We start from the raw sequence: 25,516 nt of genomic DNA, 5'->3' as shown, positions 1-25,516 counted from the left end.
ATTATTTCCACTGTAGGATATGTCATCAGTGTTGCTGATAAAGCTCACTATGGTTGTATCTTCTGCAAACTTGATGATAACATTGGACTCAGACTTGGAGGTGCAGTCATGGGTGAGCAGCATGAACAATAGTGGGCTCAGCATGCTACCTTGGGGGGGCACCTGTGGTCAGCCTGATGGTGTTGGATGTTCTACTGCCAATGTGCACTGACTGTGGCCTCTCTATCAAAAAATCTAGAATCCAATGACACAGTGGAGTGTCAAGGCCCAGCAGAGAGAGTTTCCATACCAACTGCTGGGGAATGATCATGTTGAATGCTGAGCTGAAATTAACAAACAGCATTCTGAAATACATATCCCTGGTGTTGAGGTGAGACAGTACAGTGTGCAAAGTATAGGAGATGGCATCATCAGTAGAGCGGTTTGGACGGTAAGCAAACTGGAGTGGTTCTGGAGAGGTGGGGAGGATGGAGTTGATGTGTCTTTTGAACTATCATTCGAAGCACTTAATCACAATAGGAGTTAGTGCTATGGGCCAGAAGTCATTAAGACATGTCACCATTGACTTTTTCAGCATTGTGATAGCATTGGTCTTTTTGAAGGTCATGGGGAGAGGCCATATTCCTAATTAATTTGTATTCATTAAGGGACTCTGTTACAAATAATGTGTAAATAATAATTGCATGCACTTCTGTGTGAAGATTAGCTGCAGGGTTTTTAGTTAAGAGGAGGGCTTCATTTACAAAGGTTCACTTGAAACTGCTCTTCTGCTATGGCCTGACCTTTGATTCTTAGCTCTTACAATGAGAAGCACCACACACCAGATGGATGGTAGCAAAAAGTCCCAGAAGCCCAAGCATTGCAGGGAAATGTGGCATGGATTCTTTTGTTCTGAAACTTGCCTTACAGGTGTAGGTGGAGAAAGGAATGTGCTGCACACAATGCCTCCTTCATGAATGTTAATGAGCCCCACCTGCTATTCGGGCATCCAGGCTGCCTGTCAAGACAGATTGTCTGCAATCCTTATCAAAGTTCAGGCATACTCAGCTGCACACTCAGTAGAAAAACCTGCTTGGGGAGAAAATTGCTTGAAGGTACTTGGTATTTTTCTTTTCAGAAGCAACCATTAAAGTCAATTCAATATAATATATTTAGACCATAGGCATGGTGATCAGCCTACATTGAACTTTTAAAACGGGCAGAATTATCTATTACAGTTTTGTCAAATTATTAAAATTCACTGCTTGAAGTGTAGTGGTCATTCATTTAATTATTAATGAACATTTATACAGTATATGCATATGGATGGATTTCCTTTATTGTCATTCAAACCATGTGAAAAGGAGTGCACAGCTGATTGAAATTGCATCTCTCTAGGCTCAATGTACGAACACAAGCATAAGGACAAGTGCACATTATACAACAACAGATAGATATCATAGACAGCATAAACAGACAGAACATATAAATAATGCAAAACACATATTGGTGAATAGTTGTAAAGTGTTAAAGTCATGAAAAGCATTAACATAATAAACAGACATACTGTAACATTTTGGGAAACATGAGATGTGTTCAAACAGTCTGTGTGTGCGTTCAGGAATTTAACAGTTCTAATACTTCAGCTTGTTGTTTGTTGTTAGTGGGAGTGGAGTAGTCTGATGGCCTGTGGGAAGAAACTTCTACGGAGTCTGGCAGTCTTGCACTGCATACTGTGGAAGCATTTGCCAGAAGGCAAAATTTTGAACAGTCCATGGGCTGGGTGGGTGAGGTCTCTGACTATACTGGTGGCTTCTCCTAAGGCAGCGTGATAAGTACAGATCTTGTATAGACAGGAGGGTGGTTTCAATTATTTCCTCTGCTGTCCTCACCACTCTCTAATCCGAAACAGTGCAGCTGCCATACCAAACTGTGAGGCTGCTAGTCAAAATCCTCTTTAGAATGTTGAGGGGACTCCAGTTTCTTTTCATGCACCTAAGACATGCAGGTTCGGTTGACTGACTGCTTTAAATTGGCCTGGTTTACAGATTCTGGGTGGGTGTGTGCATGAGCATTTCCTTGAATGAACTGGCATCCCTACAAGATTGTTTCCTAAGTTGCTCCCATGGTTGTGGAAATATGATCTGTCTCACTGTAATTCTGTATTCACCGTATGTATAACATCTGACTATTTCTGGAAATGTTTCTATGATATTGTGTTAAAATTCCCAGCTTGAAACAATACAATTGTATAAATACACATACACATAGAGCACAACACTACAGATTTACTAAAATCAGATTAGGTAATAGTCCTAAATCCACACTAGTTGATTTAAGCCAATGTCACATTATGTGACTTTTAGTGATGGAGTATATCAGACTTGTTGACAGAATTTCTAATCTCATCACTGGCCCATGTCAGTTTACAAGTTTCAAAATCACTGGTCATGTCATATTTACTACATGAATGAGTGCTGACCTTCCAGCACAGTTGTGCTCTCCCCTTTTCATGACAGCCCATAGCATGCTTCCAGAAAGAGTCAGCACTATACAGTACATTCGATTAACAGATATGACCACCGATCGCCCCATGCTATTTCGCAAACTGGCTGGCCAAATCCCGAAATCAAGGGAAAGATCGGACATTGGCCGGTCAATTTACAAAGACATTTGCCATTTCCTGCTTTGGCCGGGCACTTCCCACTTTGGCCGATTTCGGGTTTTGGCCGTAACATTAATATTAATATTACTATCATCTTTGTGGTGAAGCCTAAGTGTTTGTTAATATCAGGAAACTACAAAGTGTCATCATGATTTCCAAGGAAATTACAAAATATCATTATCAGTGCCATCTTATGGCTCGGTTACTGTAAAATTGTGACATCATTCATTCTAAAATGTGTGCTCATACGATTCATAACTTCTTCTCATGTCCTACTCTAGGATTGGACAAATTCTTATCCTAGTGAGACTTTAAACATAATTAATAGGAGTAATTATGAGATGCTATATAAATATGGGCACTGGTCCATAAAACATTTGAATGGTACACTCTGAGTAAAGAAAAACAAGTTTGGTAGATGTGCAGCACTGACAGAATGACAGAAGTAAAAAGTTATAGAATTAAATAATGCATGTCATTAACAGCAAGAATCAGCTTCTAATTATGAAACTGGTCAGAGCAAAAATGTTGACCCTCCAGGAATTGAGAAGTGATCTGCTTGACCGCTTTTGCATCTCATTATTGTCTGGCTGCTTGTTAGCGATAAAGGAAACAACTCTTAACCTTAAACAGCGAGTCAATTAAAATTAAAATTAAGGCAAAAGATTTATTTTCCTTTAGAAGCAGTGTTAGGTAACTAATTAAGAAAGTGGCAGGAACAAAATGCAGCAGCCAGTGCTATCCTTTGGGACCTTAGTTTGACACCTCTTTACTATGTTAATAAAACATATTACTAGTATTAAACAGAATACATTTTTATGTGTGAGATAAAGCGTGGTTTTGTCCCAGAAAACACAGACACAATTGTGGTTATTTTTCTTTTGCCGTTTGTTCTCTTGCTCTCCTGTTCAGTAATCTAAATATTCTTATCTGCTCCCACACTGGCCCCTATTAACCAGCCAAGTCTCTGTTTCTCTTTCTTTTTTTAAATCTTCTACTGCTTCCTGTAGCCCACCTTTCATCAGGCCCACCTGTTCTCACAATGACCCTAAACAACTGTCTATTAGCGTGCCCCTTTCATGCATGAATTACCAGACTGGGTAGGTAAATATTGTAACAGACTGACTACTGAGAGCTATTGGTGCTAACCATAACAATCGGGCAGCTCTTATTACCACCGTTATTATGCAGAAGCATTTGCCACTGGATTATTGTTCTGACAACAGTAGATCAGCTCTTATCTGGCCAATATGATGAGTGATGAGTTGAAAAGACAGATAAACGTTATATTACAATATTTTAGATTGCTGAATATTCTGCAATGATTGTTGCTCTTGGAAGGAGCAGTGCACAAGCAAAGGTTTCAAGCAACCTGGAGAGCCCCAGGCAGGAATATTGCCTTGGCAACCAATGTAAAGCAGCCACAATAGCAGTTTGCTCTGGCCTGTCTCTTAGTTAAAATTTAACCAGAAGGATTTTTATCTTTTCTCCTTTTTAATCTAATAAAGAAAGGCGTTCAAAAAACTTTAATCTGGAAAAACTGTTGTTATACAAATATGGCAGATGATGTTAATGATTGAAACAGTTTTGAGCAGAACTGATATAAAAAAAAAATAGATTGACTAATACCGTTGAATGCCACTCACAGCTTCTCGCTTTTTTCCCAATAATGATATGGCGCATTTGTGAAGAATCTGTATAAAAACAATTCTTATTCCTCATTTATTTTACTGTTATTTCCCTAATATTCTTAAAAGCATAATTAGTGCAAAATTTATGAGAAACCAGAACGGTTGTAAAAATGCAATGCGGCACTCAAGGAAATGGATGTGTATTTCTCTATGGAACCTGCTTTCTGTATTTATGTCACACTTGACTATTATTTCTAGCTCTTAGTCCTGAAAAACTTAAAGCAATGTCTGAGTTTTAAACTCATTGATTACACTGGTCAACAAACATTTTGAACAATTGAGGGATATTTTTAAAGTATTTTTTTATAATAATTATAGAAATGTGTTCAGAATTTTTCCTTCACAACAGTTTTAGTATTATGTATTTTTTACAATTCAATACAACTTATATTTCATGTAGCACTCTTAACTGAGTGGAGGCGCAAAGCGTGGTGAATAATAACTATAGATTATATTAATTACTAAATGCAGAACTGGTATACCTATAAATACATCCATCCATCCATCCATTTTCTAACCCGCTGAATCTGAACACAGGGTCACGGGGGTCTGCTGGAGCCAATTCCAGCCAACACAGGGCACAAGGCAGGAACCAATCCTGGGCAGGGTGCCAACCCACCGCAGGACGCACACAAACACATCCACACACCAAGCACACACTAGGGACAATTTAGGATCACCAATGCACCTTACCTGCATGTCTTTGGACTGTGGGAGGAAACCGGAGGAAACCTACGCAGACACGGGGAGAACATGCAAACTCCACGCAGGAAGGACCCGGGAAGCGAACCCAGGTCCCCAGGTCTACCAACTGCGAGGCAGCAGCGCTACCCACTGTGCCACCGTGCCACCCACCTATAAATTCAGATTTATTAAAACACACAGAGAACATGGCAGAAACTGATTAAACATAAATGGAAGCCAACAAAATCTGTGCATTCATTAATTGATAAACTTTGGCCAAGTGACAATGGGGGAGAAAGTTGCAGTCTTGGAGACCTCAGCCAACTACCCACCTACCCCCTCCAAGGTTTTCTATAGTCGAGTCTGTACTGGCTGTCCAATCTGATGAGAGAATCTTTCCATCCGATGATTCCACGCTCCTTTATCTGAGATGACTTTTCCATATACAGGGGAGCAGCCTGGCAGTAGAGATACCAATAAGAAAAACAGAATAGAGGAAGGTTAGAAACAATTTATAAATATTGTTTTGCTAGTATTTCTGTACAAATGACTAACAAACAGAGATGCAGTAGATCAGCAGCTCTAGTCAGGGTATTCTGGACTAAAGTAGTGAGTCTTCAGCCTGGATTTAAAAGCTGACTCTGAAGGGGCAGGTCATTCCACAGCTTTGGGGGCCTAAAAAAGAGCTCCATCTCCTGCTATTTTTAGGTTATATATTTAGTAAATAAATCCTTATTAAAATGTACCAATTTTAAAAAGTTAAATTCAGGATTAAAATGATTTTATTGCTATTTGTGTACATTTTATAATTTTCCAGAAGGGCATAAAATAAGTCTGTTGTGCAGGAATTGTTACGTAGATCACATTTGGACATGAGATGCCTCCTCCCTGTCTGAGGTGCAGATCCATGTCAGTTGGTGATCAGATGCCAAAGTGTAAACATCTATATGTTTACATATTTAAAAACTCTTGTTTTGGGATTCTCATCTGGACTTTTTCCCTGGAAATCCCAGAGCGGTCAGCAATGATTATGCCGAATGGTTTCATCATGAGACTTCTGAAATGGAAAAGCTGTTAAAGCAAGGGGGGTCCCAGTATGCTTGCTGACTACTGCTGAACCTGTGGTCACATACAGTAGAAAGTTGAACATTGGCTCCCAGCATGTATATATAATGTAAATATGTTTATTGTAAAGTTTAATTGTGCGCCACTTGAAATCCTTGTGTGATAAAAAAAAGTCTGACTAGATATTTGAATTCAGTATTACAAATACAAGATTCACCCTTGTTCACTTGACAAAGACAAGTAACCCAGTGTTACCTTTGTGATGTGTTGCTCCATGGGTAAGAGTGACACATGGCAGGGACAGAGCTTGACATATTTCATTTTCTTTATTCTAATTGTATTTTTTTGATAGTTTTTACCATGGACATTGTCATCTGTGCCATTTCAGAATTCCATTGCCAAGACAGTTTTTATTTCTATGGCCTCAAATGTACCTGTGGTGTATTTTGTAATGTCATCCTGGCCAGGTTATTTAAAGCCAAGCAATGTTCACTTTAGAATCTGCACTTTCTTTCAAATAAAAGCTTGTTTACAAAAGAAAGCTAGATACTTGAGCAATTATTGTTTCAAAGACCTTCTGCTCATCCTAACATTTATGAATTTATTTTCCCTTTTGCTTTTGGTTGCTTTTTGTGCCTCTAGTGTATTAATGCCTGTTTGTCTGAATTCCAGGTATGCCCTTATTCCCTCTTCGTCATCATTTCTAAAAATATTCATTACCCTCAGTGCAGATAGCGTGATTATATGAGCATTACATCCCCTTTACAGATCAGAGCACTTCAGATCATGCTATAAAGCTTTAAAGTCAGAACATTCATTTGGCCATTCTAAAATACAAAAATCTTGTTTCAACCATTCCACTGTTAATTTTCTTTAGTGCTTAGTATCATTATTGTGCTGTGTGATCCACATCCTGTTAAACTTCAACCTGCAGATGGATACTTTGACATTTAACTGTAGAATTTACAAGAGAAAGCCAAAGTGCATTATGCCTTCTGTGATATAGCTAAGCTGTGGTTCTTCTGCTAAAACACAGTTTCTTGTTTGGCTAATGTTTCATTTAATCTGTGCTAGAAGGTGTCACTTTTCTCTGATCTGTCCACAAACATTATTCTAATATCATACTGGATTATCCATCTGGTTTGTGGCAAACTTGAGATGGGCTGTAAAGTTTTTTGGAAAGAAGTGGTTACCTTCTTGGTATTTGCCAGAATCCTTTTTTTGTCATTTTTCCAAATTTTATTTCTTTTGTGAAGTTATACATTGCATTGAGTGTTATCATGGACAAATGCCTGACCTTTATAAGTCTTGGTCAGGATGGCAGGAAAGGAAGGATTCCCAGAAGTAATAGTTCTCGGGATGGATAAATAATAAACGGACATATGGAACCACATGTTTAGATAAACTAGAGTCTGCCCATGTCAATAGGTGGTGTTTCTTGGACTACTGCAAATATAAGAGCATAAGAAATTTGACAAACGAGAGGAGACCATTCAGGCCATCAAGACTGTTTGTTTAGTTAATAGCTAAGCTGTCCCAATATCTCATCCAGATTCTTCTTAAAGGTTGTTAACGTTTCTGCTTCAATTACATGTCTGTTCCAGATTCCCACAATTCTTTGCATAAAGCATCAGTCTCAAATACACTTCATGTTCTAGAGTATGTGATTCAGAATTGTGTTGGATGTACTTTATCAATTACTTTGCAGATTTTGAACCCTGGATTATGTCCCCAAAACACAAAACTTTTAACCTCAAATGCAAGCGGTTGAGGAGCTGGTGACTGTGGGAATGTGGGTACGACTCACTCACCGCTCCCTTGGGAGTTGTCAGTGTGTCTCCAGCAGTGACCACGTACACTTGCTTTACTCTTTTGTTCACTTAATTTGTGTTTATGCATTTCAAAGTGCTGTGCTGAACTGCTGGTGAAAACTACGAACCCACGTACTCTGGCGACTGCTTTGCAGCATGAGCTATATTAAGTGCTCCATCCATTAGTCGCACAGAGCCTGACTCCGAACACACTGTGAGCGGTGTGCTTCCCTGGTGTTGTCAGCTGATCTCTCTCAGTGTCAACCCCTCCTTCTCTGTGCAGCGTTGCTACTCCAGTCCAACCATCCACAGTTCAAATCCCACCCTTATCACCAATTGAATTGCTGTGGACTCACACCATGAAGCATCTCATTTTGAAGATTTGCGCTGTGGTTAGTGTTAACACACAGCCTCTGACTCAGAGGCGAGCTTTTTGCAGTACAAGATAAATGCAGCACTTCGAAGAGATACCCTGGGATATGTGTATTCCTTTAAAAATGATAAGGGGTTTAGGAATGTAGGGACACCTGGAGCTAAAGAAGCTGGCTCCAGGAGATCTGAAATCCATTCCTGGATGCGGAATGGCCTTGGGCTGCCACAGAAGCAGTATCTGGCCAGCACTTAAAAGCTCTTTCCAGCCATTGGCCATTTGCGCAAGGAGTCAGGGGCAAAGTATTGACAAGGGATCATTGATCAGGCAGAAAAGAAGGCCAACATGGTTGTATTTAAAAGGAAAGAATGGTAAGAAAGAGAGTTTTTATATACTATATGGTGGAAAAGCAGACCAGCCATCCCATGGGACTAGGTAGGGATCCTACTTGTATTTAGGTAGGCCCAGAGAGGCATTAGCCTGTATTATTTTTTTATTTTATCTTTATACTCTGCTTGTATTAACTACCTAGTATGGCAATTTTTGTTAATAAAAAATACCCTTTATCCTGTTATTTGGGCCTGTATGATTTATTCTTGATGTCTGAGGAATACTCTTACAAGCCACATTTTGTAAAATAACTTTATTTAGTGTCTTTGTTTGTTTTTTTTTTGTTGCATCTTTCCTGATGACATTATACTGTGTTTTCATGTCATGCTTGAGCAGATATAGATATTAATATAAAATTTAAAATTTTCTTTTTTGTTACTGCTCTTTTTTGACTTTGATTTAATCAAAGTAATTGTTTCCATCACTATTTATGGTGTAATTCAATTTGATTATGTGCAAACCTTTAGTGTTCTGGTTATGGCAGTGTGAAGATTATTTTTATTATTTTATTATATAATGGTGTTTAACAGCACTGAGCCAATGTGCCTTTAAGCGTCTCTTGATAATCTGACATATTAATGCTATCTATCAGTACACTTAATCTTGACTGCTTCCAACAGAATGTAGTTTAAACAAAATTTTAAATAGGTTTATAGACTTAGAGGATCATTATAGGCACAGTGAAATTCTTACTTGTATATGCTAATCAACATCAGTTCAAGTATAGAAACAAAGAAGTACATAACAAAAAAATCTTTAAAATTAAAATCCTAACTGTTAGAAAGAAACACAAAACAAAGGAAATTGTGAAGTATTATGTTTTACTGCAGAAACTATAAAACAACACAGAATCTGACACGTATGTCTTCTAGTTTTTCCATATTTCTGTATTTTGCAAGCCTACAAATTTGTATTTAGGGCTCAGAATAGAATAGGAAATAGAATTATTATTCTCATTCTCATAATAGTCATGCTTTTTGTGGTAGTAAATAGTGATTAGTGAACCCTGCTAAATTTACTTCAACTTGAGTTCGGAGAATTGCAGAAATGCTCAGGATATTTGCCAAATTCAGCAAAATCCATTGAAGTCAATAGGGAAGGACAAACTGGACTAGACAAACTGTGCAGAGCAGCTGGCTGGGGTCTTTACAAAGATCTTTAACCTGTCACTGTCCCAGGCCTCAGTTCCTCCCTGTCTGAAATCCTCCATTTTACAACCTGCCTGAATGACTGTCTGCCAGTAGCGCTCACCCCGATGTTGATGAAGTGTTTTGAGAGACTGGTCCGGAGTCATATCAGGTCCATTAATCCCTCTGACCTTTGATGTACACCAATTTGCTTACAGGGCTAACAGGTCTACTGAGGATGCTGTTGCTGCAGTTCTCCATGCTACCCTGTCCCATCTGGAGCACCAGGGGAGCTACGCACGTCTCCTCTTTATTGATTTTATCTCTGCTTTTAACACCATCCTCCCTCCCAGATTGGTGTGCAAGCTGCTAGCCCTGGGACTCCCGTATTCCACCTGTATATGGATTAAAGACTTCCCGACAGCCCGCACACAAAGGGTTAGGGTGGGCCCTTGCATCTCCTCAGCCATCAGCATCAGCATCAGCACTGGGTCTCCTCAGGGCTGTGTGCTGAGCCCACTGCTCTTCATGCTGTATACACATGACTGCACCCCCGCCCACCACAGCAACACCATCATCTAGTTTGCAGACGACACCACTGTGGTGGGGCTCATTCTGGGGAGGATGAGTCCGCCTACAGGGACGAAGTGGAGCGGCTGACAGCATGGTGCACTGACAACAAACTGCTCCTGAACACAATTAAGACCAAGGAGCTTGTTGTGGACTTCAGGAAAAAGAAAAACGGACATCAAACCACTCTACATCAGAGGGGACTGTGTGGGGAGGGTGTCAAACTTCAGCTCCCTGGGAGCCCACATCATGGAAGACTTGTCCTTTGGTGTGAACACAGCAGACCTGGCGAAGAAGGTTCAGCAGACTTTATTTCCTGAGAGTCCTCAGGAAAAATAACATCCCCCAAAAACTGCTGGTGTCCTTCTATCGCTGCTCTATTGAGAGTATCCTGTGCTACTGCCTCTGCGTGTGGTTTTCCAGTTGCACAACAGCGCAGAGGAAAACACTTCAGTGGATCGTAAAGACTGCCCAGCAGATCATCGGCTGCTCTTTAACCTCTCTGGATGAACTGCAAAGCTCTCGCTGCCTCAGGAAATCAGAAAACATCTTAAAAGATTCCTCACACCCTGCTTGTGACATGTTCCATCTGTTGCCATCAGGCAAAATAATAATTTAAACCATTTGTAATTCCTGGTTATAAAAACCACTTTGTGGAGAATGTATGCTCTTTTGTGGGTCTCCTTCCCCAGTTCAAAAATACAACTGACGTGTTTTTATTGGGTCAGGTTAAAGTATGTGTGTGTGCCCTTTCTTGAGCTACTGCTTAGTTGCTGCTGGAATTCACAAAAGAGGATAAACTGCATTAAAAATAGATGAATGGATTTAATACATTTAATGCATACAGTATGCATATTTCAGTGGTTCTCAAACTCATTCCTGGAGACCCCCTGCAGGTTTTTGTTCCAACCAGTTTCACAATAACTATTATTTTACTTGCTAACTGATCCCATTTAATTAGCTCATCTTTCTTATACAAATTTGTATTTTTGCATTAAATGCTTAACTGTGTTTTGTTATTTTCCTGTTATTTTCCTTTTTCTATGTAGTTTTCTTCTTTAATTGTTTTCTAATAATGACAATTAACAACTAATAGAGAAGACACCTCAGCAAACAAGACTAAACACTGAAAGGCTGCCATTGCTTCAGTGTCAGACCAATTAATGGGCTTGTTAGTAAATAATGGATGATTACATAACCCGAACACCAGGAAAAGCTGAATGAAAATCAGGATGGTGATGAAAATCCAAGTTAAATAAAAAACAACTAAGTTATCTCCATTGAACACATATAACTGCTCGGTACATTGTAATAAAAAATTGAGTAGGGTTTCGCTGCAGACCTTAAGAGCTGGGTCCCTCTGTGGCTCCTTTAGCTATAGCACCCTGTGATGCCATTCTGGGCCTGTGGCTAAAGTTGAAAGTGATATAGGTTTGGAAGGTCCGCGTTCTGTTAGAAATGGAAGTGATGTTGATGTTGAGTACTCTTGAATGCCCTTTGCTTTTTTATTAGGTTTCTTCGCCTAATATTTTATAAAGCATGTGTACGCCAAAATTTTTTATTATTAGCCCAAGTCGCCAAACTTAACAAGCTAAGTTTCAAAGTATAGCATCGTCTATTGGAAATATTACAGTATATGTGTTAAATTAGGGAAGCACAGTGGCACGTTGCCTCATAACAATGGGATTTGAGTTTAAGTCCCAGTTTCACCCTATGTGGAGTTTGCATGCTTTCTCCATGTGTGCCTGGATTTCCTCTGGGTGCTCTGATTTCCTTCCACACTCCAAAGATATACAGCTTAGGTGGATTGGTGATGCTAAATTGGCTGTGGTGTGAGTGTGTGCACATGTGTGTATGTGCTGTCACAGGATGGCAATGCCCATGAAGCTTACTGAAATACACATCACCTTCACCGTGGTCCTGCTCTGGATAAGTGGGTTAAAAAAAATTGATGGATGGACAGACGTGTTAAATTCTGGCATTGCGTCATGGAAATAATCACAGAACAAAAGAGTATTTTTAGGTATGAAACTGTGAAGTCATCTCACAAAAAATTTGCAGAATACTTAACCTGAAAGTACTTTTACAAGCTGGCTGGTTAAACGCACACATGGTGTGATTCATGTTAAGGAGGTTTAAAGGGGTCTGCTGTAAAAGGTCTTTAGCCACACTCTTTGGGAAGAATTAATAAATGTTTTTAATTTCTTAGAGACATAGGAATTGGGAAATAACACCTTTCTTCATTAGGCTAAGAGTCCAATTAAAAATAGAAGTTGGCTGAAGCAAATCCCTGCAGCCACAGAAGGTCTCAGAACTGAATTCAAGAACCACTACTCTGTCTAACCTGAGATATTCTGTTATAATTTATTGATGCTTTTACTGCGTTTACACTGCCTGGTCTTGATGCTCAAATTGGAAATGGTGAAAATATTTAATCTGATGTCTGTGGTACTTTACACCAAACAGTTTAAATGTGGCCTGAGCCTTTACATATCCATTTGGCTTATGTGAAAGGTATGCATTTCACTGTAATGTACCAACGCAGGTAAGGTGCAAACACAGATCTCAGCCTGTTGTTTTCTGCAATGCAATTCAATTTCTGTTCTTCAATTTACTACATTTTATAAGCAGATAAATATGCTGAATCAGCACAGAAGTGCTTTATCTTTATATCCCTCAATGTTTTCTGTTGTGATTTCATCTGCCTCCATTCAAAGAAGAATATGGATACACAAAAGGAGCTGTATTGTTAACTTCTTTGATGAATACCAATGGCTAAAGAACTTTTGAATAAGATAAATACCATTCTAATATCTATCTAATTGTCTTTCCCTATATCTTGCACAAAACGTTTGTCATCAAGCCACATCCTTGAGAGAAAATCTGATCTCAGATTAAAGTAAATAGATAGATAGATAGATAGATAGATAGATAGATAGATAGATAGATAGATAGATAGATAGATAGATAGATAGATAGATAGATAGATAGATAGATACTTTATTAATCCCAATGGGAAATTCACATAGATTGGATATCGGAATTGAAATATAATTCAGTACACATAGCAGCCTGTATGCAATCTTAAGGTATCTGATTGGATGTCATGTGGGTTTTGGGTGTTCACACAAAATCTGATCTGCGTCAGATACATGAATAAATCGGAATGGTAGTGTGTGCTGACTGCGTAAGACAACTTCAGAATTTAATTAGAAAAGAATCAGGAGATGAAACATTACCAAACCAACAAGCGATCAGTTGAAACCAGAAAGTCTAAAAACAAATAACCAAGGCTCAATATGTGTTTCAAAAAATAGAGAAAACAATGTCAAAGGGATGGGGCACCACCTTGGTGACCCTGTATACTTGAAAGGAAATTGTATTGAAGAACAAGCAACAAGTTATGGATAATATCTTTTCAGACAAGACCTCAGAATTGAACTGCTTCAAGATGGATGAACTTCCGGTCATATGGGTTCCAGACAGGAAGGGGTGAATCCAAGACTGCAGATAACGGAAGTAATGTCAGTGGCAGAATGGCCATAAATTTTCCATTCTGCAAAAGGAGGAAGAGAGAAGGAGAGAAAGTATTAGAACACAGAGCTAACCCCTGGTTTGGCGGGTAACTGCTATCACCAGAGCCCTTAAGCTATTTCCCATGTGCACGTGCATGACAGTGTGATAAAAACCACAGTCAAATAAAGAGGGCAATAATTCAAAAACCAATAGACACACACCTAACCAAAGCCAAAATGTAAATCTTAAATTATAGTTAAAAAGAAGAGCTGTAATTCGTTGACTAGAAATATTTTAAAATAACAAAGGAATTAAAGTTTAAATGTATGGGTTAAATTCAGTCAAGGACAACCAGGAAGTACAAGACATGATCTTTGTACTTATTTTACCCTCGATATAATACTTTTAAAAGTAACTGGAAATCAAGTAATAGTCTGAAATGAAGAAAGAGTGAAAAACCAGGAGATCTACACACTGTTTCCAAGGGCAAGTCAAAAGTCAAATTGTCAAGAACTAGTCAAAACCAATAAAAAGCTGTTTGAAAATAGGTTTTAGAAGCACAGAAATGATTAATAAAAGTGTGTTCTGAAATCATAAACTGAGGTGAGGAGGCAGCCTTATAACTTGTTGCATTGTTACTTGTGGATCAAAAGCACTGAGGACAAGACTCTGATGGCACGGAACTGCCCTAATGATGGAATAGCAAAACTTGCTGCGACAAAAACGGCTCAGATAAATTAAGAACACCAAAAATAAGACCCTGATCACAAAACTGGTATCAGATTCAGAGTTAGGAGCTCTGGAGCTTGCAAAAAGACAAAGAGAAACACACAAAAAAATGAAATAAAGACAGTATCCATAAGAATGCTCTTGACCCAGATATGTTACGAAAACACACTTCCAGATGACCCTGCCTAGCAATGGCATAGCAAACATGGCAAATACTCCTCAAAATGGCAGTAACCATAACAACAACAATAACGATTTATTTCGTTTATAGCCCAAAATCACACAAGAAATGCATCAATGGGCATTTACCAGGCCCTGTGTTTTGTTGGAAGCCTTGACTCTATAAGAAAACAAGAAAAAACTCCCCAAAAAAAACTTGTAGGGAAAAAATTGGAAGAAAGTTTGGGAAACACAATTCAGATAAAGACCCCCTTCCAGGTAGGTTGGGTGTGCATGCAATGGATGTCAAAAAATGGGGTAAATACAACACGTGAAACAGAATACAAGAAATCAAAATGGCAAATGGAGGGCACTATTTATTTTCAACATCATTAAAAACAAATCAAATACCCAAACTGATGTGATGACAAGATTCTTTAACCTAACACCCCTAAAACAATGACTAAATCAGTTTTAAAGATCAAGGATAATTAAAAAAAAAAGTCTGATCACGATATACTCCACGATGTAAATGCAGCTTTTATTTCAAGTACCTTTACTTATTTGGCTAACATGTTGATTCAAAGCAACTTACAACATTTATGATTCAATTGGCTTATATTTCTTTTGTTTTTTTCTAATCGGACCACAGGCAGGTCAAGTGACTTGCTCAGGGTCACACAGCAGGATTTGAACCCACAACCTTTGGCTTTGAGGTCCAACGCCTTAACCAGTGCACCTCACTGTGTAGTCATGAATGTCTCTGTAATTTTTTTAATTGACTCTTTTATAGTGAACTGTCAAAGCAGTTCTGTGGTCAAAGTTCTGGGTTCAAATTTCAGCAAGTCCCTGACTTAATGGTTTTGCATGCCCTCCCTGTGTTTGTACAGGTATTTTACTGGGTACTCCAGTGTTCTTTCATATCGCAAACATGCTCATGTAAGGTTCATTCAAGATATTACAAAGGCATCATATGAGTGTAGTGTAACCTGTAATGGACTGCTAGCCCAAGGTTGATTCCCACCATGCACCCAGTGCTGCAAGAATTGGCACCTGCTTTCCACAACCCCAAACTGGATAAACAGGTTAGAAAATGGATGGGAGGATATTTCTCAGTGTCGGCACCTACACTACAACAAAGAATCTTGTGATCTCCTCCCACTATTCATTTTGTCCTATAGATGCCAGAACTGGGTGGGATTCCTCAAAGTAAAATTTTCTCCAAGCACCACATGACACTAGCAAGCTGCACGTCCCCAATTTATGGATGTACAGTAAAGTGGAATTTTCCATCCATCCATTTTCCAACCCGCTGAATCCAAACACAGGGTCATGGGGTTCTGCTGGAGCCAATCCTAGCCAACACAGGGCACAAGGCAGGAACCAATCCCAGGCAGGGCACCAACCCACCGCAGGACACACACAAACACACCCACACACCAAGGACAATTTAGAATCGCCAATCCACCTAACCTGCATGTCTTTGGACTGTGGGAGGAAACCGGAGTACCAGGAGGAAACCCACGCAGACACGGGGAGAACATGCAAACTTCACGCAGGGAGGACCCGGGAAGCGAACCCGGGTCTCCTAACTGCGAGGCAGCAGCACTACCACTGTGCCACCATGCCCCCCTAAATGGAATTTTAATTGTGTTAACACTGATCAGTGCTAATATTGTCACCTAAAGCAGCCAAGCAGTCAGGCCACTTGGAGAGACTAAAGCCTGTTTAGCAAACCTTGCAGCATTTGTATTTTCTTAATTGCAGGCTTCTCTGCAGTTTATCTCAGACATCAAGGTGTTGACAATGAGAGTAAGCATTGTTCTGATCATTGCTTCAGTCACTTTACAAATGAGCTCAGATGTACAGTATATTTCTCTTTAGTTGCTACACACCCTCAGTGTACTTAAGGTAAAATATAATTATGCTTTACATCTTTTCTATGTTATTGTCATCTCTTACATATGCACATACAGTTTTTTTTTTATTTGAGTACTATAAATGTAAAAATCAAAGACCATCTTGGTTGGGACTTTTCAGAATAAAATGGAAAATAATTGTTTTTAATTTAGTGTCACAAACTGTCTTTGTTATACAAACAATTTAGACTAATACATTTCAGTTTGCTTTTCACATTGGCAGATATTTCTTGGCCACTCAATAGAAGGTAAATATTGTTTTACAATTATTTTAGCTCATCTACAGCAAATTTATAGAGAGTGCAAGCAACAACCTAACGTCTATTGGAACTCTTGACTCATCTGCCTTAAAACAATCTGCCATAGTTTCTTGTCACACAAATGAAATTAATATTTTTCACCTACAACACTCTAGATAAACTATTCTGTATATATTTACATTAAAAATTGCTAGCCTAAAGATTTTCTTGTGGTAATAACATATAAAAAATATTGCCAGACAATTCTAATGGTTCTTCTTCACAACTCCAGAAAAACTGTCTGGTGGGAGCTTGTAGATTCTCCCTGTGTCTCTGTAGGCTTTGTCTGGATACTTTGGATTTCATCCAACATCCCAAAGATATTCCAGGTAATTTAAATGGGAATCCTAAAATGGCCCTATGTAAGTGTGAAACATTTTACAAATTATTATTTATAGAAAAGTTCACTCATTTTGCCTTTTTTACCACCACTTGTCTGAGATTGGGTCAGAGGAGTAGCACTCTTTGCCATAAGGCCTATAAGCCCCATTCCCCAAAATCCAACTTAATATGATTTCATAGTAGTAATATATAAATATTTTTAATATATGCATATTTGTTAAATGTTTTACTGGGCAAGTGTTGAACTTCACTTTTGTGATTAGTGGTTTTTCATTGCTGAAAACTTAAAATATCTAAGTGAACATTAATTTAGCAGGGAACATGGTGGAGAAATGGCTAAAAACTTGATGTTGGTATTGTCTGTGGATCTCACCATGGGGCTTTGTTTGTTGCTACCTTTTTTATATTGATTGTTTGTTTACTTTTCTCTTTTTCTCAAGATGTTCTGTTTTAATTTCATTTCTATTAATGTTTAATTATTGTTAACCATGTTCTCATGGTTTCTAATGTTAATTTAATTATATCCACCTGTCTTTTTAAATTATATGTTTGTTTGTGTTTGTTGAAGGTGGGGCAACAAACAAGGCAAAACGTTGGAAACCCTCCAAAAACACCCATAAATTAGGCCTGGACATTCACTGTTCTTGCTAGAGATAGGCCTCGCCCTAGGCAGCTTGACTTCAAACTCAACAGACAGGCTTTGAGTCTGCACAGACTGAAAAACAGGCACTGGCTTTAAGCAGTTACATTTTTTCTTTAAATGTCCCAGATATACAAAATTTACTAAATGCCCCTTAAGGGAGAGAGAGGAAAACCAACAAACCCTTGTTTTGGGACACAGGACCAATGTGCGAAGCTTTCTAAATTAACAATTTATTTATATAAGCAGAAAAGAAGCATGGAAATTAGGCAAACAGGTAAAAAGACAAAAAAGGTTTGCCTGAAAAGGCAATCCAAAGCTAACAATTATCGAATACTTAGATGTAAATCCAAAGACAAAGCAAAAGTAATGAAAATCCTAGAAAATCCCAAAGAACAATACTCACAAGAAACACACTTCATGACAATCAATGAACCAATCAAAGGACCTACTCCCCACTGTGAAATATGTACGCTGAACGTGGATCAATAAGATTTTATTTACAATAAAAATGGAAGATAAACATAAGTCAATTAGACTACAGGCCCCAGATGTACAAACAACACTCATTTCGGCACCTGGGGAGCATATAAAATTCTGACAGTCACTGCCTCAGTGCAGTGGCATTAATTTTATATTATGTTCTTTTTCTCCCTTTTGTTGTTTATTTTTCATTTAGTTTTGTGATGTGAGACCATTTCAGTTTAATGTTTCAGGTAATTAAAAATTTTGGCTTTGTTTCATCGATTAGTATTACTAGTCTTATCTTTCTTTTTGGTACAGTAATCCCTAGCTGTATCGCGCTTCGCCTTTCCCGGCTTCACTCTATCGCGGATTTTATATGTAAGCATATTTAAATATATATCGCGGATTTTTTGCTGGTTCGCGGATTTCTGCGCACAATGGGTCTTTTAATTTCTGGTACATTCTTCCTCAGTTGGTTTGCCCAGTTGATTTCATACAAGGGACGCTATTGGCAGATGGCTGAGAAGCTACCCAACTTACTTTTCTCTCTCTCTCTCTTGCGCTGACTTTCTCTGATCCTGATGTAGGGGGATTGAGCAGCGGGGCTGTTCGCACACCTAGACGATACGGACGCTTGTCTAAAAATGCTGAAAGATTATCTTCACGTTGCTACCTTCTGTGCAGCTGCTTCGTGAAGCGACATGCTGCACGGTGCTTCGCATACTTAAAAGCTCGAAGGGCACGTATTGATTTTTGCTTGTTTGTTTTTCTCTCTCTCTCTCTTTCTCTGCTCCTGACGGAGGGGGGTGTGAGCTGCCGCCTTCAACAGCTTTGTGCCGTGGTGCTTCGCATACTTAAAAGCCAAACAGCCCTATTGATTTGTTTGCTTTTCTCTATCTCTCTGACATTATCTGCTCCTGGCGCACTCCTTTGAAGAGGGAGATATGTTTGCATTCTTTTAATTGTGAGACAGAACTGTCATCTCTGTCTTGTCATGGAGCACAGTTTAAACTTTTGAAAAAGAGACAAATGTTTGTTTGCAGTGTTTGAATAACGTTCCTGTCTCTCTACAACCTCCTGTGTTTCTGCGCAAATCTGTGACCCAAGCATGACAATATAAAAATAACCATATAAACATATGGTTTCTACTTCGCGGATTTTCTTATTTCGCGGGTGGCTCTGGAACGCAACCCCCGCGATGGAGGAGGGATTACTGTATTTTGAAATTTTGTATTTCTTAAGAATTTTTTGTCTGTTTTGGAATTTCACCTTTTTGTCTTTTACCTCTAGATTGTAATTCCGCTTTGTGCTTTTTTGTAGTCCTTTGTTTTCTTTCTTTTTTTTTTTTTGAATTTTGGACTTGTTTTTAAGTTTTATTATTGTATTGGAATATGCATCACTGGTCAGCTCAAACTTCATAGGTTCCTTTCTACTGAATCAATTATACACTCTTGAGCATATAACTGATCTAGTTGATCTCATTATTAGACAATATGTTACAGACAAATGCAGATACAACTTAATAAATTAGAAAAGAAAGTATGAGGGTAAATACAAAAGTAAAGGCAATTTGAAAATTACACAGTAAAAGCAAAGGATAGAAGTTGACACCATAGAACACATTTGTGACATCTTAGGGGTAGTTTGAACATGCACAGCGCAGCAGTCTGCTGTTAATCTAGGTGAAACCAGAGTCAAATGAACATGGACTTTCTGCTGCAGGACTGCGCCATTGTTGAACAATCTGTGGTAGTGAGATTTCTTTCAGCAGAGGGAGTTGAACCTGTTGAAATTAGGCAGGAGATATAGCCAAGGAGTGAAGCAAGAGAACAGTTAGAGGAATGAGAAATTCAAAATCACGAAGATCAATATCACTGAAACGTTTTAAGATTATGATGGCAAAAGAAAAGGTGGAAAGTCTTGAATGTAAGTAAGGTCAAATCCAAATTTCAGCAATGCTGACTACTGCTAAGTATTCCTTATCACAGAGTTTCATCCACTGATGATAACTAATGTGCCAATCACCATTGTATTTACACAGAAATGTTATGTGTTGGTACTTTCTGGTTCTTGCAATAATTCTTGCAGCAGCGTTTTGAATTAACTGAAAGCTGTATAAAGAACAATTTTAAAAATCGCATTGTATCAGTCAATCCTGCTAAAAATAAATGCATGAATTAATTTTGCACTATCCTACATATTGAAAAAAAAACCTTAATTTTTCCAACATTTTTAAGATGGAAAAAACATGTCTTGGATAGTTTTGTAACATGTGCTTTAAATAACATGCTACTGTCAAAATGTAACACCTAGATAGCGTGCTGATTCTGTAAAACAACACTGGAAAAAAGCTACATTTGCAGGTACCTATGAAAACTTTCCCAGTGATCTGAAAGGTCTTTGCAGATATGTATTATAAACTGTTCACAGAGGGCCTTCTCACTTATGTAACAAGCTGCAGTAAAAACAAAAGTAAGAGCAGCCGCTAACTACAGTATATATCTAAGAAATTATATGAGTGGTACAAGTAGAAGATCCTTAGTGTTTAGGTTGCTCACAGTTCTCATAGAATGTCATTCATAATTATTTATGTGAAAAACAGTATGTGGAGCTATCTTGGGCACATTGACATTGTACCCAACAACCTATGTGTAGTCATTCTCTCCTCCATCATCCTGTATTGAAACTCAACAGTTGTGTTGCCAAATTTGAAAAACCGAGTGGCACTAAAAAAATATCACACCAGACAAGTCACAATATGCTACTTTGAGTATCTCCCAGGGCAATATTCTATAAAATAACTAGAATTGCAGATCAACAGCTACTCAGTGGAGGGCATTAGACAGAGATTACAAGAACATTTAGCAGAAACTATTTTCATTTTTAGGATGCTTCTATTTAGTTTATTATGTTACTGTATCTTGTCCTGACCTTGGCTACAGCATGCACTGCACCCCAATGGCTGTGAGTGATGAGAAGCACTTCTGATGATGATCTCTTTCTCACTCACTTCTATACATATTTGAACATCTTCACTACAAAAATCAGAAAAATTTTAGTTGCATCTGTTTAATATCTGGTGACTTTACAGACTTATTGATCTCCTCCAAAGAGCACATGCACGTGTATCTCCAACATGGTATTAAAGTAGAAAGTTGACTTTTAAGCAGCATTGTTGCAAAACACAGACCTAATTTCTCTCAAGTGAATTAATCTTGTTGTGTTCTCTTTAGATGCAAGTGTGGGACACAGCGGGTCAAGAGCGCTTTCGTACCATTACCCAAAGCTATTATCGAAGTGCCCATGGAGCCATCATTGCCTATGATATCACTCAGCGTGCCACATTTGACTCGGTGCCTCATTGGATCCATGAAGTTGAGAAGTATGGAGCTGCTAATGTGGTCCTCATTCTTATTGGTAAGAGAGAGAGGTCAAGACAAAGGTCAGACTTAAGAAGGAGTCTCAAATACAGTTTCTCTACAATCACAGTGCCTTCTGGGTTTTTAATTAATTTGATGTTAATAAATGCTGTTATTAAGAAAAAAAAATAGTGTTACACCTGAGCATCACTCGGGCTGTTAAAGCAGTGCTAAAAACGTTAGTCCAGAGTGCTACTTGGGGAACAGTATAGATGTGTCTTCTCCTAGCCTCATAATAGCGTTTCGTAAGGACTGGCTCCCATCAGCCGTTTACTTCTGAAACTGACAGTGAAACTGAAAATAACACTTGGAGTGACTTGCACATGTGCAGTGTGCTGTTCATATTAATATTATACACTATTATTATTATTGTTTGTATCATCATTATAATGTCTACACTTCTGACTTTTAGCATTTTGCACATTTCACAGTAGAAAGGTGAGATTTAATAAAAATGTAGTTTTTCTAAAAAAAAAAAATGCAAAGCTTTTTACATGTTTTTTTGAGAAAAAATGTAATGCTGAGGAGGTTAATTGTTTGTCTTTATAAATTGTGGTCTGCCTGCTAGGAAATGTAGCATCTATTTGCAACTGAAATTATACTGGCTTCAGACCAAATGTCACACAAAAATCATGTTAGATGTTGAGTTCTAATAAATTGTGGCAGTAGAGGCTTTTATCGACCTCTTGAACCCTCAGGTACCACGCCAAACACCAGGTAAAAGTCCAAGACTCTTTATTTTTATAATAATACAGTGCACAAAGCACCCTCCACTCCACACTACTCATATAATCAATAAATACTCTACAAATACCAATCCTCCTCTCCCAGACACTTCGCCACCCTTCCTCCCAGCACAGCTCAGTGTCTGGGCTTACCCAGAGTCCTTTTATACCCCCTGACCCGGAGGTGTTCCTGTCCAACAGTCCACAAGTCCTTATTACTTCCGGGACAGGGTAAAAGGCCTTTTCTTCAACCTGGAAGTACGTCATTTCTCCTGTTCATGTGACCAGGAGGTACTTCCAGGTTATAGGGCACATAACAGTCTGGCAGCCCCCTTACAGCGACTCCCGGTGGCCCCCATGGTATCCTGCAGGGCTGCGCATACAAACTACAAGGTCCATGAGGCCCTGCTGGAATTCGGGGAACCTCCATGCTGTTGGGTGAGCTCCACCTGGCGGCCTGGAGGGGTGGGCCAGAATATTTAGCTGGCCATCCATCACAAAATGAACAGTACTGTCACAGAGGTGTCTGTGTGTTTTAAAGCGTAGAACTAAAGAGATAGCATTAATCACTGACATTAGCACAGGTCTTGAAGCATTACTACTCCTTCTCAGCAAACGATTGTTGCAGGAGTACTGTATGTGTTACCAGGCGGTAGTCAGTTAGTCACATTTCTTTGGCCTTTTGGAACAATGACACTATGTGCTTTTTTAAAGTGCCCAGATATTAAAGAAAAGTACCATGTGAATGTAGCAATGGCTGTGATCTGCATACACTTTGAGAATACTGAATGAAACGCCATGTGTGCTAGGGAATTTTCAGGTTTATGTCTACACGTATGGAAATCATATTCATGGAGTTGTAAAATTAACAGTTCTAATTTACTGGGGATTTTTAAAGAACACTTTCTTATTTTGACTTTCAAACTAGGCATACATTTCAGAGCTGTCTAAGGTGGTGATTTCAACGTTACCCCTTTTACCCTGCACATTGTCAATTAATACCGATTTCCATTTAGATTCCCCAATTTTGTATATTTAATAGTTATCCTAAGGTCATTCCTAAATGTTCTTGATAATTCACTATCACTAAAATGAAACATGACAGTCCAGTTCTTAAGTTTAACGTGAATATTATTATTACTCAAAGGTTTTTGGATAGAACCAGGTGTTTGTGCAGTTACAAAATATGGATGGGACTTGGGTTATATCATTCTTGACTTACAGTAATTCTACAAATATAAACAAGCACATAAAAACATTTTTTTCTTTTCAGATGAATCTTAGTTAATTTCCATCCAGCAATTTCTGCTTTTAACTTCAATACACAGCAAACTAGTTTTGATGCAGATGAATACATAAGAGCCGTCACTAACACAGAAACATAGTACAGTACTGTATGTAAGTTAGCAAACCAAATCAACAAGCTAACTAAAAGGGTAGCCTCATTTATGGGATGCAATCTGGACCCCCTGGAGGTCATAGTAAAGGAGAGAATTAAAACAAAACTGAGTACCATTATGAACAATGCTGAACATCCCCTCTCTGACACACTAAAACTGAGGACTTTGAGCCAACAAATTATTCAGCACAAGTGTGTCAATAAACTCTACTAATAGGGCTCCTTTATACCAACAGCAATACATCTGCCTAATGCTTCACTATCACTTCAATTAGCCCCATCACAGGTAACCTGCCACACTGGCAGCTGGTTATTTAGCTGAGCAGTATCCCTGCAATCTGTCAAATTTCAGGGCTGCTGTGAGCCAGAAATCCCAATCATGGGTTGCATTGTGTGTGTCATGGCATAAGATGTCAAATGAGAGCAAGCTTGAAAGACCAGGAATGTGCAAGTTTCACATATCATTTGTGTTATTAATTCATTTTTGTATTATTCACTTACTACACGGTGTGGTACCCGGCTGGGGTTCATGCCCGGCCGGGATGCCCAGGAGGAGGGCTTGGGCCTCCTCCAGAACACGAGGGGGCGCCCACCCTGGTTGCTTTGGGGGCCACGGGTACAGAGCATGGAAGCTCAATCCTGTAGGGGCCCGTGGTCACCGTCAGGGGGCACCCCAATGCCTTGGGAGCCCTGGACCTCAGCACTTCCGCTACACCCGGAGGTGCTGGGGGGAAGAGGACTTCTGGATACACTGCCAGAGCTTCCGTCACACAGGGGTGTGGCTACAGAAGCTCCTCAGGATGCACCTGGAGTCCATTCGGGGTGTATAAAAGGGGCCGCCTCCCTCCAGTCATGGGCAAGAGTCTGGTGGAAGTGGATGAAGCTTGGTGGAGAGGAGTGAAGGCGGACCAGAGACTGTGAAAAGGCATTGTGTTGTGGCCAAGGACTTGAGGGGTGATTGGTGCTGTGGTACTGGGTTTGTGCTCACCGTTGTAAATAATTATGTATAATAAACGTGTGTTGGGTGAAATCAACATGTCTACCTGTCTGTGTCCGGGCTGTTCCCCACAACGGGTTGAAGTGGTTGGACAGGCATCACTGCCATGTTGGTTGCTGGTACCTTTCCTGATTGTGGGGCTATAATGGAAGGGCAGAGGGAGGCTGCTTCCTGGGGCAGCAATCCTCTTGTGGAACTTCAGTTTGTAACACTGCATGGTATATTGGCAGCTGTATTCCTGAGAGGCAGCCCTGTTGGGATACTTGGGTACTGCCAGGGGGGCTGCAGGGGAATGCTTTCCCTACTTTGGGGAACTTCCGCCTGGCCCAGATGTACTTCCAGTGTGCAATGTTTTGAACCTGGAAGTATTCCCAGGTCCAGAATAAAAAACAGCACCTCATCTGCACCTGGGAGTTGGAAGGCAGTGGATGACACTCATGGAGGAGTGGTGGAAGGAGACAAATTTATTGTGCTGGACTGGTTGAATCTTGATAAGAAATTATTGTATAATAAACTACCTATTTTACCTGAAATTGTATTAGGTTGAGTTGTGTC

General features: G+C 39.2%; 1 protein-coding gene across 2 annotated transcripts in view; it reads left to right on the top strand.

Annotated features, from left to right (window-relative positions):
• The window catches only part of LOC114657535 (ras-related protein Rab-19), a 37,204-nt gene that overhangs the window by 8,614 nt on the left and 3,074 nt on the right, over positions 1-25,516 (top strand). For both annotated transcript variants that reach the window (XM_028809422.2, XM_028809429.2), the window contains one exon: positions 21,655-21,838. In XM_028809422.2, the coding sequence (XP_028665255.1) occupies positions 21,655-21,838 (184 nt within the window). The remainder of the gene's footprint in view (positions 1-21,654; positions 21,839-25,516) is intronic.

This window comes from Erpetoichthys calabaricus, chromosome 1 (assembly GCF_900747795.2).
Source record: "Erpetoichthys calabaricus chromosome 1, fErpCal1.3, whole genome shotgun sequence".
NCBI classification, from domain to species: Eukaryota; Metazoa; Chordata; class Cladistia; order Polypteriformes; family Polypteridae; genus Erpetoichthys; species Erpetoichthys calabaricus.
This window is presented reverse-complemented; position numbering and strand designations above follow the sequence as displayed.